Source organism: Myotis brandtii, unplaced genomic scaffold (assembly GCF_000412655.1).
Source record: "Myotis brandtii unplaced genomic scaffold, ASM41265v1 scaffold208, whole genome shotgun sequence".
Lineage (NCBI taxonomy): Eukaryota > Metazoa > Chordata > Mammalia > Chiroptera > Vespertilionidae > Myotis > Myotis brandtii.
The window spans coordinates 4,381,899-4,395,925 of NW_005357764.1; the positions used below are offsets into that span (position 1 = coordinate 4,381,899).

Genomic DNA, 14,027 nt, shown 5'->3' on the forward strand with positions numbered 1-14,027 from the left:
GGGTGGCATCGCAACCTCCTGATCCGCCCTGCTCTGTGCATGACAGGGGGCGGCGCCCCAACTCCCCAATTGGCCCTGCTCTGAGCCCGACCAGGGGCTGCACCTAGGGATTGGGCCTGCCCTCTGCCACCCGGGAGCAGGCCTAAGTCAGCAGGTCGTTATCTCCCGAGGGGTCCCAGACTGCGAGAGGGCACAGGCCGGGCTGAGGGCTTCCCCTCCCCCCTGAGTGCACAAATTTTTGTGCACCGGGCCTCTAGTGTAATATAATTGCTAAACTCAAAAAGTGTTTTGAATTATTGACTTAAATAGCTGAAAAATTATTCCTATAAAAGTGTTGGTTAAAAATATGTCCTATGTTAATAAAATTTACAGTTTATATAGCTATTCTGCTTTAATACTTGCTTTTTTCTTTGTTTTTTCAGGTGTTAAAGGGTAAGTTTTCTCAGCAAGTACTTCACAAGCTGCATTATCTACAAATAAAAACATACTTTACAATTTTAATTATTTAATTTATCATTCACTATAAGTACAGAAAACTCAAATATGAAAAACACTAATAACTGACTTTGTAATAATTTTAGAAGAAAAAATATATATGTTGAATAATCTGACAGATAGAATAAAGTATTCTTTAAAATATATTTATCTCAAGAGTTCCAGGTTTCACAGGAGTAATTAAACTCTATATAAAATGCTGATAGAAAAGTTGCAGTAGAAAGAAAGAGCCTGGCCTGGCTGGTTTGACTCAGTGGATAGAGCGTTGGCCTGGGGACTGAAGGGTCCCGGGTTTGATTCTGGTGAAGGGCACATGTCTGGGTTGTGGGCTCGATCCCCAGTAGGGAGCATGCAGGAGGCACCAATCCATGATTCTCTCTGATCATTGATGTTTCTCTCTCTCTCTCCCTCTCCCTTCCTCTCTGGAATCAATAAAAATATATTTTAAAAAAAGAAAGAAAGAGAGAGCCTGAAAATCTCAGGAAAGTGGAAATGGAAGGATAATTAATGAAGAATTTTAATCACATACACTTTCTCTACTTATTGAAATGTAAATAACTGTTGCAGTCAGTATCCTCTGATGTCTGGTAATATCAGTGAATGAAAGTTTGAGGAGACAGGATTTTCAGAATTTCAAACTATCTTTTTCTAAATATTTATTAACTACAAAGAAAAACTAGTAACTTTATAATGGAGAAAACCAACAGATACCACCTTAATCAAGTATTGAGGTTTTCTCCTGTGATATGAGAAAAAAGAATGTAAAAACTCACCTAAAATTGCAGAGAGGTTTGAAAACTGTGGTGCCTTCTCTATTGCTACTGCTTTACTGGTATCCAGAAGAGTAGAATTCTTGCATTGCATGTATTCTTCCAACTTGGGACACTCCCAATCTAACAAAGCAGGGAGAAATGGCACAAAACTTTGAACAATAGCACACAAGTGGCAGGTTACCTTTCCTACTTCAGCTTAGGTCCCCAGCCCGTGCACAGTTCTGATAACTAACATTTTGGATGAGAAAGAGAAAAAAGACAAGCCTTGGCCTATTCCCATGCTCTAACCCACTCTTTCAGACTTTTGCCCCAAGGAGATTATTGATCTAAGGGACAGACAGCACACATGGGAGCTCCTTGTCATATTTTATGTATGTTATACCTATGTCCCATTAACTATCATATCACTAAATAACATAGTGTTATTATTTGATGTCAGTTTTAAACTTTCCATTGACTTCCCACTATGGGAAATTTAGGCTATTGGCAGTGCCCTCTGTGGTCCTGGATCTGTCTCTTGCTTCAACAGTGTTTGGACAGAACAGATCCAGAGATGCCCCTTCTTCCAGCCTCTGGCCACTCTCTAATGTCTTATCCAGTCACCACCTTCAGAACCACATCTAAGACCAGCCAACACACCGGGTTGTTTTTTTCTACCTTAACTCCTCATTGCTGAACAACCATGAGCTCCCAAATTCGGCAGAATTATTCCACCGAGGTGGAGGCTCTGGTCAACCACCTGGCCAACCTGCACCTGTGGGCCTCTTACACCTACCTCTCTCTGGGCTTTTATTTTGACCTGATAATGTGGCTCTAGAGCAGGGGTGGGCAAACTTTTTGACTCAAGGGCCACAATGGGTTCTTAAACTGGACCGGAGGGCCAGAACAAAAGCATGGATGGAGTGTTTGTGTGAACTAATATAAATTCAAAGTAAACATCATTACATAAAAGGGTACGGTCTTTTTTTTTTTAGTTTTATTCATTTCAAACGGGCCGGATCCGGCCCGCGGGCCGTAGTTTGCCCACGGCTGCTCTAGAGGGAATGGGTCACTTCTGCGAGTTGGTGGAGAAGAAGCCCGAGGGCGTTGAGCATTTCTTTTTATTTATTTATTTATTTATTTATTTATTTATTTTTGTTTAAAGTATTACATATGTCTCCTTTCTCCCCATTGACCCTCCCAGCCACACCCACCCCTGAGGGCATTCCTCCACCGCCCCAGTGTCTGTGTCCATTGGTTATGCTAATATGCATGCATACAAGTCCTTTGGTTGATCTCTAACCCGCCCCCCTCCCCCTCCCTGCCATTTGTCTCTGGATCTATTTTTGTTCATCAGTTTGTGTTGATCATTATACCCCACATATGTGTGAGATCACGTGATATTTATCTTTCTCTGACTGGCTTATTTCGCTTATCATAAGGCTCTTCAGTTCCATCCATTTTGCAAATGGTAAAAGTCCCTTCTTTTTTATAGCGGCGTAATATTCCATTGTGTAGATGTACCACAGTTTTCTAATTCACTCATCTGCTGATGGGCACTTAGGCTGTTTCAAATCTTAGCTATGGTGAATTGTGCTGCGATGAATATAAGGGTGCATATATCCTTTCTGATGGGTGTTTCTGGTTTCTTGGGATATAGTCTTAGAAGTGTGATTACTGGGTCAAATGGGAGTTCCAATTCTTAAAGTTGCAAAACAAGCACAGTGGCCACATTCTCTTCCAGGAGGTGCTAAAGCCGTCCCAAGATGAGTGGGGCAAAACTCAGGATGCCATGGAAGCCGCCCTGGCCTTGGAGAGGCACCTGAACCAGGCCCTTTTGGAGCTGTCTGCCCTGGGTTCTACCAGTGCAGACCCTCATCTCTGTGACTTCCTGGAGAACCACTTCCTGGTTGAGGAGGTGAAACTCATCAAGAAGATGGGCAACCACCTGACTAACATCAGCAGGCTGGCCGGCCCCCAGACTAGGCTGAGTAGTATCTCTTCAAAAGGCTCACCCTCAAGCACAACTAGGAGCCTTTGGAGCCCAGAGGCTTTTGAGGGGCCCCTCTGCATTCCCCTGGTGTCTGGCTTTTACCTGAGCCTCTCCCCAAACTACTAGCCATTCTTTTAACCACCCTAAAGCCCTCTCCCATGCATTGAACCAAATGAAACAATAAAGTTTTTTGCAGCAAAAAAAAAAAAGAAAAATGAGGCTATTCTCTTTTACATCCCTGTTCCCACCTCTCCCATTGTCCTCATATTACTATATCACATATTTAATTAGATGAACATTCAATGTAGACATTATGGTAATGTCTACATAAAAAACACTATTATTCTTGTGGTATACTATGACTACCTTTTGCTTTCCCTGGGGTTAATAGAAGTCTTTTTGTTTGCTTAGTTTTCTCTATTTTTCATCTATTTAACCTAAAACTACAAAATTGTATAAATCCATCCTATTTATTCCATTATCTGGTGTTCTGAAGTTCATAATGCTCTATCTTGGTGTTTTTCATGTTGTGCTAGGCTCTTTTAAACCAGAATATTCTTTAGAAAATTTTGTTATTGATTTCAGAGAGGAAGGGAGAGGGAGAAAAAGATAGAAACATCAATGATGACAGAGAATCATTGATCGGCTACCTTCTGCATGCCCCCTTTTGGGGGTGGGGCCCATAACCCAGGCATGTGCCCTGACAAGGAATTGAACCATGACCTCCTGGTTCATAGGCCAAATGCTCAACCGCTGAGCCACACTGGACAGGCATTAAGGCTAACATTCCATTAAATGTATATACTATATTTTCTTTATGCATTCATCCACCCATAGACATTTAAGTTATTTCCACTCTTGGCTATCTATATATATAAGCACCTAAGCGACTGAACGACCAAAGGACAGGCCAACTGATCACTATGATGCGCACTGACCACCAGGGGGCAGACGCTCAACGCAGGAGCTGCCCCTTGGTGGTCAGTGCACTCCCACAGGGGGAGCACCATTCAGCCAGAAGCCAGGCTCACGGGTGGCGAATGCAGAGGCTGTGGCAGGAGCCTCTCTCACCTCTGCGGCAGTGCTAAAGATGTCCAATTGCCAGCTTAGGCCCGCTCCCAAGGAGAGCAGACCTAAGCCGTAAGTCAGACATCCCCCGAGGGCTCCTGGACTGCAAGAGGGCACCAGGCCTCTAGTTTTGGATAAATATCCAAAAGTGGGATTACTGGATCATATGGTAGTTCCACTTTCAATTTTTTAAGGAACTTCCATATTGTTTTCCATAATAGTTGTATCATTTTACATTCCCATCAAAAGGGTAGGGTTCCAATTTCTCCACATCCTTGCCAACACATCTTTTTAAAAATAACCATTCCAACAGATATGGTGGTATCTCATTGTGGTTTTGATTTGCATTTCCCTGATTAGTGATGTTGAATGTCTTTTTATATATCTGTTGGCTAGTTGTGTCTTCTTTGGAGGAAAAAAAAAACCTATTCAAGTCCTTTACCCATTTTTAATCATGTTATTTGTGTTCCCCTCCCCACCCCCCAGTTGGAGGAATTTCTTAATATATTTTTTTAAATATATTTTTATTGATTTCAGAACTGGGCAATATATTTTTGGATACTAATCCCTTATCATATATGAAGTTTGCAAATATGTTTTCCAATTTTGTAGGTTGCCTTTACATTGTTCATTGTTTTTGCTGTGCAAAAGCTTTTTTGGTTTGGATGTAGTTCCAGTTGTCTATTTTTGCTTTTGTTACCTGTGCTTATGGTGTCATATCCAACAAATCATTGCCAAAACCAATGTCATGAAGTTGTCCCCTATGTTTTCTTCTAGTTTTATAGATTTTGATCTTATGTTTACGTATTTAATCCATTTTTAGTTGATTTTTGTGTATGGTGTAAGGTAAGGGTCCAATTTCACTTTTTGTGTGTGGATATCGTTTCCCAACATCATTTGTTAGACTACTCTTTCCTCATTATGTATTTTTGGCATCCTTGTCAAAGATGAGGTGACTGCATACACATGGATTTATGCCTGGGCTCTCTATTCTGTTCTACCTGGTTTATGTCTCTTTATGCCAGTATCATATGGTTACTGTAAAATATAATTTGCAATATATTTTGAAATCAAGAAATTCTGATTTCCTATCTAGACATTCTGTCCATTATTTGAAAGTGAGGTATCTAAATTCTCCTACTATTGTATTATTTTATTGCCTGCTTTTGCTTTTAGTTATGTCAGTGTATACTTTATATGTTAGATACTCTGATGTTGGGTGCATATTTATTTTAAATAGTTATATGTTCCTAGTGAGTTGAACCTTTTATTATTATATAATGTCCTTTTTTGTCTTTTGTGATAGGTCTTGACTTAATTTCTATTTTATCTAAGTATAGCCATTCTTGCTCTATTTTGGTCACCATTTACATAGAATGTCTTTTTGTATCCCTTCACTTTCAACATGTGTGTCCTTAAGTCTAAAGTGAGTCAGTCTTTTAAAAACCACTCAGCCACTATCTTTTGATTGGAGAGTTTAATCCACTTACATTTAAAGCAATTATTGATAGCGAAGGACTTACTATTACTATTTTGTTAATTGTTTTTGTTTTTGATAGTCCTTTTGTCCTTTTTCCTGTCTTGCCATCATCCTTTATTTTTTATTGATGTACATATTGACATGCTTTAACATCTATTTTTCTTTTGTGTATCTTCTATAGGTATTTTCTTTGTGGTTACCACGAAACTTAGTTTTAACATAAAACTAATAAAAACTTCAATCATATACAAAAACTCTACATTTTACTTTTCCCCTCACAGTTATTGCTGTTACAATTTACATCTTTTTACATTGTGTATTAACATATTTTTATAGTTATAATTATTTTAAATACCGTCTTTTAACTTTTATACTAGAATTAAGTGAATTACATACCAATTACAGTATTAACTATTCTGTATTTGTCTACATACTTACTAGTGTTTTATGCTTTCATATTGCTGTTTAGAATCTTGTTTCAATGTGAAAAACTCCCTGCAGCATTTTTTATCAGGCATGTCAAGAAATGATTAACCCCTTCAGCTTTTGTCTGTCTGGAAAGGTCTTTATCACTTCATTGTGATTTTAAGGATAGTTTTGCTAGTCATAGTATTCTTGACTGACAGTTTTTTCTTTCCCCACTTTGACTGTATCATTTCACTACCTTCTGGCCTGCAAGGTTTCTGCTAAGAAATATATTTATGGTCTCATGGGGTTCCCATTGGCATATCAAGCCACTTTTCTATTGCTGCTTTTAAATTCTTTTTGACTTTGACAATTTATGTGTCCTAGTGTAGATTTCTCTGGGTCATCTTATTTGAGGTTCTTTGTGCTTCCTAGAATTGAATACACATTTCTTTTCCCAGATTTGGGATTTTTTAGCCATTGTTTCTGTGAATAAGCCTCTCTCTGGAATAAATATTTTGACCTGTTTGATTTTTCTCTTCACTCTGAATTCACTAATTCTTTCTTCTGCTTGATCTAGTTGGCTATTGAATCCTTTTATTAGATTTTTCAGTTCATTTATTATATTCCTTAGCTCTAAGATTTCTGTTTGATTCTTAAAAAGTTTTCTATGCCTTTCTTGGAATTCTCACTACTTTCATGCATTGTTCTCCTAAGCTCATTGAACATCTTTAGTGATGATTATTTTGAATTCTGTTAGATAAGTGAGATGAAAACTTGCATGCTAGACCAAGCTGCTATCTTTGTTCTCATCACCCATCAGTCTTCTAGAGTATGTCAGGTCCCATAAGTACTCTGGAACAGGCAAAATGGTATCCAATCCTTTGGGTAGCTCCAAAAAAATTTAGAATATTTGATGCATGGTTCAGTCCTTTCCTTCGCTTGCAGGGAGAATCTTGGAGCTAGGGATTTCATGCCAATTATATGGCACCATGCTGGAAGTGGGGTTTATGGTGGAAGGGTGTCTTGAACTTTCCTCCTGGCTTTGATGTGGCTGGTTTCATGCTTTTCTGAGGTTAAGAAGTCCCTCAACTAGTTTCTAGATTCCTCACAAATGGGATTAGTTTATGTATTGCTGTTGAATTGGTGGGTAGGAGGGTCCATGGCTTCCTATTTCAACAGCTTTCTGATGTCACTCCCATATTTTGCTTTGTTTTTATCTCTATGTTTTATGCTAGAGACTCCTCAGAAGTCTGGTGATTCCTGGCTCTCTGCTAACATTTAAGAGGGAGCCCAAAAAGCTTCAGTGAACTCTCTGTGGCCTAATTGTGGCTTGTCACAAGGTTGGCTTCACTGTAGGGTGTTCTTGTCAGTTTCATCAAAGTACTACTGTAGTCACTATCTTTAGATATGTTTTTCTAGGGTTGCTCAGATTTCTTAGGAAACTGTCTTCCATTCTCCTGTCTGGAAGGTTCAAGTCTGGGTGCTAGCATTCTGGAAACTGAGCAGAGAAATGAGCTGTTGGGTAGGATGAGAATAGGCATTGGTAAACAGGTCCCACAATTTAGAATGTATAGTTTCATTTATTTTTTTTCTAATATATTTTTATTGATTTCAGAGAGGAAGGGAAAGGGTGAGAGAGAAACATCAATGATGAGAGAGAATCATTGACAGGCTGTCTCCTGCATGCCCCCTACTGAAGATCAAATCTGCAACCTGGGCATGTGCCCGTGACCAGAATCAAACTGGGCTCTATCCACTGAGCCAAACCGGTTAGGGCTATAGTTTCATTTAAATCGCCCCTCTTCTGTGTTCAATACATTATCTGAAGAAGTTTGCTTTTTCTGTATAATAAATAACCCCAAAATTTCAGTGGCATAAAATGAAAGCATTTATTTATTATTCCCGTGTCTACTGGTTGGCTCAGGCAGCTCTGCTTTAGATTCCAGGTGTGCTGATCAATTGGGCAGCCCTCTGCACTCTCCAGATTGCCTGGGCCACTCTGCTCTGTGCCGGTTATTCAGGGGTCCCACTGGAGTTAATTAGCATATATTCTTCTCTTGAGGACAAGCCGACCATTTAAACATATTTCAAAGGTTTGTATATGTTTCATTCACTAATATCATATTGCCAAAGCAAGTCACATTGCCAACTCCAAAGCCAAAGCGTGAAAAGGAGGTTTTGGTGAGGAAGGGAAGTATGCTTTCTCAAAAAGATCATTATTCATTGGAAGATTGTGGACAAAGGAACAATTTTTATAGTGGAGCAACTTAAAATTGAAATTATTTTCTTACCTAAATAATCTGATCCTCTGAAGAGTTCAGGTGATGGGAAGCTACTTAAATTCTCTTCAAAACTCTTGCATTCTATAGAAGAATCTGTGATTGAATAGCTTAGAAGAGAGCTAGAAATATCATGCTGCAAACTTAGTCCTGTAGAATAAACAATCAAAAAGGACAAAATGTTTAAATAGTAAACAGATTCAAAATCTTAAGAATTCAAATTTGTAGAAATGTACTTGTAGTTGTATGTTAAGAAAGTAAAATTACTTCTACATACAAATGAAAAAATATACTATTGGTAAACCATTTTATCTTAGAAAATAATTGTTTTTGATGTAGAGAAAATGCATTATAACCCTTTTCCATTGTTTTTCAAAGTTTTATAACTTATTCCTTCCCTATTTTGGTTCAGTTATAATTCTTGACTCAAAAATCTAAGTTTAATATATAAGTTACCCACTAACTAGCTGAAGAGAAGAAAGGGTGATTCTAGTAATTCCATTCAGAAAATAATGTGCCTAAATGTAGACAAATAAGTCAAAGGAACTGAATAGAGAGCCCAGAAATAGACTCACACATATATGAGCAACTGATTTTTATCCAAGATGCAAAGGCAATTCAGTGGAGAAAAAATATTCTTTTTTAAAAAATTATGCCAGAACTGAATACCCATATGCAAAAGCAAAACAAAAAATTTGCACTCATATCTTCAATCATATAAAAAATTAACTATTAATGTATCATAGATCTAAATATAAATCCTAAAACTACAAAATTTCCCCCCCAAAAAACAACAAAAAAAAAAAACAGAGAAAATCTTCATGATATTGGGTTAGATTTCTTTTTTTTTTTTTAATTTTTTTATTGATTAAGTCTGTGGTCGGCAAACTGCGGCTCGCGAGCCACATGTGGCTCTTTGGCCCCTTGAGTGTGGCTCTTCCACAAATACCATGTGCGGGCGCGCACGTATAGTGAGATTGAAACTTCGTGGTCCATGCGCAGAAGTCAGTTTTCGGCCTGGGCGAGTCTATTTTAAAGAAGTACTGTTGATATTTGGCTCTGTTGACTAATGAGTTTGCCGATCACTAGTTACATATGTGTCATCCCCATGTTACCCCCTGTCCCCCCCACTCATTCCTTCACCCCCCTGTTGTCTGTGTCCATTGGTTAGGCCTATATGCTTGCATATAAATCCTTTGGTTGATCTTTGATATAACAATAAAAAGATAAGTCATTAAAACAATAGAATAATAAATTAGACTTCATCAAATTTAAAATTTTCTCTTCAAAAGAGACTGTTAATATGAAAAATAAGCCACAAATTAAGAGAAAAGATTTGCAAATGCAATGGAATTCAGAATATAAAGAACTGGCCCAGCTGGTGTGGCTCAGTGGTTGAGGGTCAACCCATGAACCAGTAGCTCACGGTTTGATTCCCGGTCAGGGCACATGCCCAGTTGCTGGGCTTGATCCCCAGTGGGGTACGTGCAGGAGGCAGCCAGTCAATGATTCTCTGTCATCACGATGTTTCTCTCTCTCTCCCCCTCTCCCTTCTTCTCCCTGAAATCAATAAAAATAAATGTTAAGTAAAAGAACTCTGAAAACTCAATAATAAGGGGGGGGAAAAATCTCAGTAAGAAAATGGGCAAAATATTTTAACACAGAATCTCCCAGACTCAGAAGTCTTAAAGTCATCCTTGCGAGAGTGGACTAGAATAAAGAATTTTCCAGTAAATTATTGTGATAGAACTCTTTTCACAGTTAATTTCTATTCATCTCTTTGCATATATAATTTCTACTCTTCTTCAGATATGAATTAAATTGCTATTCCCTCATGGAAGCCCTCCCTAACCTCCCAACCAAAACTCAATTAGTTACACTAAAGTCAATCCCTTTTTTGTAGCACTTATCACAATTGTAATTTACTGGTCTGTTAGAAGATGAGGGCCAGAGCCCTGGCTGAAGGAGTCATCTTAGACTAGGAGAAAAACACCTCTTTCACTGAAATGGGAAGATGACAGAGATATAAATTGATGCATATGCTTATAAGAAAGAAAACTGAGGGAGTTCACATCTGACCATCTTACCTGATACTAGTTCACCAGCTGATGAACTACTGTCAATCTGGAGATCATCAGTCACAGAATCCTATGTGAAATAAGAATTAAAGATAACACAAATTATGAGATTGAATATTTTTATATCATAATATTGTATCACATTGATTTGGTCATTTTGAAAATGAAAAACTAATATCAACTTCGTATATTAGTTTCATATGTATAATAGATCCTTTTAGCTTACTGATCACAGATATAATTTGGTACTTAATATTAAATCTGAAAATAAGTTATAGACATGTCTAGGGAGTCAACAAAATAACTGTCAGTTAACTACTATGGGATACCCCAGAAACCAGAAGATAAAGGTGAATATCTTCCTGATCCCCTAAGTAGGAAGGGCTTTTTTCCTTATACATATGAAACAAAATAGATAAAAAAATTGACAGCTAAGTCTAAAATACCAGAAATAAAATTAAAGGCCAAAATATATGGAAATATTTGTTATATATGTGTGTGTAAAAGCATAACTATCTTCAGTATATAATAAACAACTATTTCACAAAAAAGAAACACAAATGGCCAATGAAATAAGAGAAAAAATTCTTACCTTTACTAGCATTCAAAGAAATGGAAAGTGAAACAATATTCCACTTTTCATCTATCAAATTTGGCCTGATCCGCGCAGGCCAGGCCGAGGGACCCCCACTGGTGCATGAATCTGTGCACCGGGCCTCTAGTATGCATATAAGATCTTTGGTTAATCTCTTCCTGCCCTCCCCCCTCCCCCCTCCCTCTGAGATTCATCAGTCTGTTCCATGTTTCCATGCCTGTGCATTGACCATCTGCCTCCTGGTGGTCAGTGCATGTCATAGCTAACGGTCGAATGGTCAAATGGTCACTTGGGCTTTCATATAAATAAATAAATTAATAAATACACACACACACACACACACACACACACCATATATATATATATTAAGTTTCAGGTAAGATGGTGCTGATTTACCAACATGAATAAAAAAATTTAAATATGATCCAACCTTTGACTCATTGGAAAGTATTTTTCTTGGGACAACAATCGAGGAACACAAAAAACCTTCTGCAGTAAGATATCCACTGATAACTATAACAGCAAAACCTTGGAAACAATTTTAATCCTCCAACTATAGGAAAACAGTTATTCAAATTATAATATATCTGTAAGACAATGCATTATGCAAGACACTAAAAATTATATCTATATATTTAAATATTTTTATTGTTTTGTGTTTTTTTTTTAGAGAGAGAAGGGAGAGGGAGAGAGAGCAACATTAATATGAGAGCAGAACATTGATCTGCTACCTCCTGCATACCCCCTACCTGGGATCTAGCCTGCTACCCAGGCATTTGCCAGGAATCAAACTGGCAACCTTTCAGAGTATGGGACAATGCGCAACCAACTGAGCCACACCGGTCAGGGCTAAAAAGCATATTTTTGAAGACTATTTAATGTTAAAGGAATTTACAATAACATAACTTGTAAAATGAAAAAAAGGCACAAAATCAGAATAGGAAGAAATATATAAAAATTAGAAGAAGCTGCTTAAAACACTTGAGTAGTTTGAATCATCTACAAGGAACACTTAATAGTTATAATTGAAGGGAAAAGCCTTAAAAAATGCTTTTTGCTGAATATGCCCTTCAATAAAAAAACAAACAAACATGCTAGAGAGAAAATACTGGAACATAACTATCAACTTTAATGCTAATATCAGATGAGTCACAAATAATTTTTTATATCCGAGTCTCTCCAAACTACTGCTACCCATCTTTAAAATACTGAACAGAGTCCATATTAAATGCAGATCAAAAAGTTATATAACATTCTAAAGGTAATGAATCCTGTTTCTAGTCATTAATGGGAAAACATGAAAATGACTTTAAAATGTTACCAAACATAAGGGAGTTAGAAACACAAGAATCATTAGAAAGGTTTTATATCTGTCATACAGAAAATTAGCCAGTGTCAGACTATTCTGAAATTTTTGTCAAGGGAAAGAAAAAACAAAAATGCATGGCTATGAATCTGCCAGAATCAGAAATTCAAGGCTCTGTCTGAAGACACAGCATCAATGTTCATAAAAACATTAAAAAGCTATGTAGTCTCTACTGAACAAAGACCACACTATACTTTCATCTGGCGGTACAGCAGGTACTGCTGGTTTGTCCGCTAAGTGTATCCACGGGTCATAGGAGAAACATACATACGCTCAATGGAGCAATCTTCTCATCCTCAGTCTCTTCACTAGTGCTACTTTCCCGCAGGCTTCTCTCTCCTGCAACTCCTAATTGAGAGCTAACAGACAAACAACACGATTAGTTTGCACCGTCTGGCCTTGGTTCTCCAGGTCTCTGTTCCCCGTGGCACACTGTTCAGACTCTGAAAGGCTCTTTGGGGGACATCCTTAGGGAAAAGGAAGGAGCAGAGTTGGTGAACTGCACCAATACCCAACTGATGCCATGAATGCTTTCTGGGTGTTTTATCTCACTTGCTTTTAGGTGAGTTGGCAAAATTTTCTCTTGTAAATAGTTATTTTCTGAAGTCAAATTTCTGGGTCTATGTTCTGAGAAGAACGGAATCAGAGTTTCTATTTATTTATTTTCTTCGTTGACTCTGAGAATGAGAGGCTCTTGGCTGCTAGAAAATTAGGATTGTAGGTTTGAGGAGGAGGCCAGAATGCACAGGGCTGTTCCTCGCGGCTACGCACCTGGGCAGCCCAGGGCTGCTACCGCCCCGCCCACTGCGCTCCACGTTCTCGGCGATCTTCCGCAGCCCATGAGCTTTGCCGTGTCCTTTCGGGCCTGAAGGAGGGCAGCTCGTGTCAGGGCCAACGCCTGGGAGGCCAGCCTTCTGACTCCGGGGGTCCCTGGGGGCGAGGCCCAGCTGCCAACTCCCTCCCCCACCCGCACCTCCATGCTCCCATGCAGGCCAGTCTGGCAGAGCTTACGGTGGGCAGCGAGCCGTCGGCTCGGACCTGGGAGTGCCTCTGCCATCACCGGTGGGCCGGGGTCTGGCGTCGGGGTCAGGTTGAGCCTCTGGCCGGTCCTCTTCTTGCGGGTGTAGACCCGGAGCGGCCACATTGCCATCCACCCGCAGGCCTCGGGGCCCCTTGTCGTCGCCTTCCCGTAGAACTGCGCTGCTGCCGGAGGGAGTCCCGTCCAGGGGCGCCTGCGGAGCAGCCTGCGAGGAGTATGGGGTAGAAAAGCAAAAGGTCGCACCACCCAGCCCGGCGCTGGACGGCGCAGGAAGGGAGCTGCCCGCCTCGCTCCCGCCTTTTTATCTCGGCCGCGCCGCGCGCTGAGGCTTCTGGGAAGATGTGTGTAAGAAGGCCGCGCGCTGAGGCTTCTGGGAAGATGTGTGTGAGAAGGCCGCGCGCTGAGGCTTCTGGGAAGCGGAGTGAGAAGGCCACCGGGCGCCTGCCCTCCAGGGAGCGCAGAGCCCAGGGAGGC

At 39.6% G+C, this 14,027-nt stretch overlaps 1 protein-coding gene across 1 annotated transcript in view; it reads right to left on the reverse strand.

The window, feature by feature from the left end:
• The window catches only part of MEIKIN (meiotic kinetochore factor), a 33,375-nt gene extending 19,676 nt beyond the window's left edge, over positions 1–13,699 (reverse strand). Inside the window, exons 1-7 of the mRNA XM_014539172.1 lie at positions 13,553–13,699; positions 13,286–13,379; positions 12,786–12,873; positions 10,563–10,623; positions 8,488–8,625; positions 1,269–1,388; positions 403–470 (exon numbers count right to left, since the gene is read on the reverse strand). Of these exons, the coding sequence (XP_014394658.1) occupies positions 403–470; positions 1,269–1,388; positions 8,488–8,625; positions 10,563–10,623; positions 12,786–12,873; positions 13,286–13,379; positions 13,553–13,664 (681 nt within the window). The 5' untranslated portion in view covers positions 13,665–13,699. The remainder of the gene's footprint in view (positions 1–402; positions 471–1,268; positions 1,389–8,487; positions 8,626–10,562; positions 10,624–12,785; positions 12,874–13,285; positions 13,380–13,552) is intronic.
• Between the last annotated feature and the right edge of the window lie 328 nt (positions 13,700–14,027).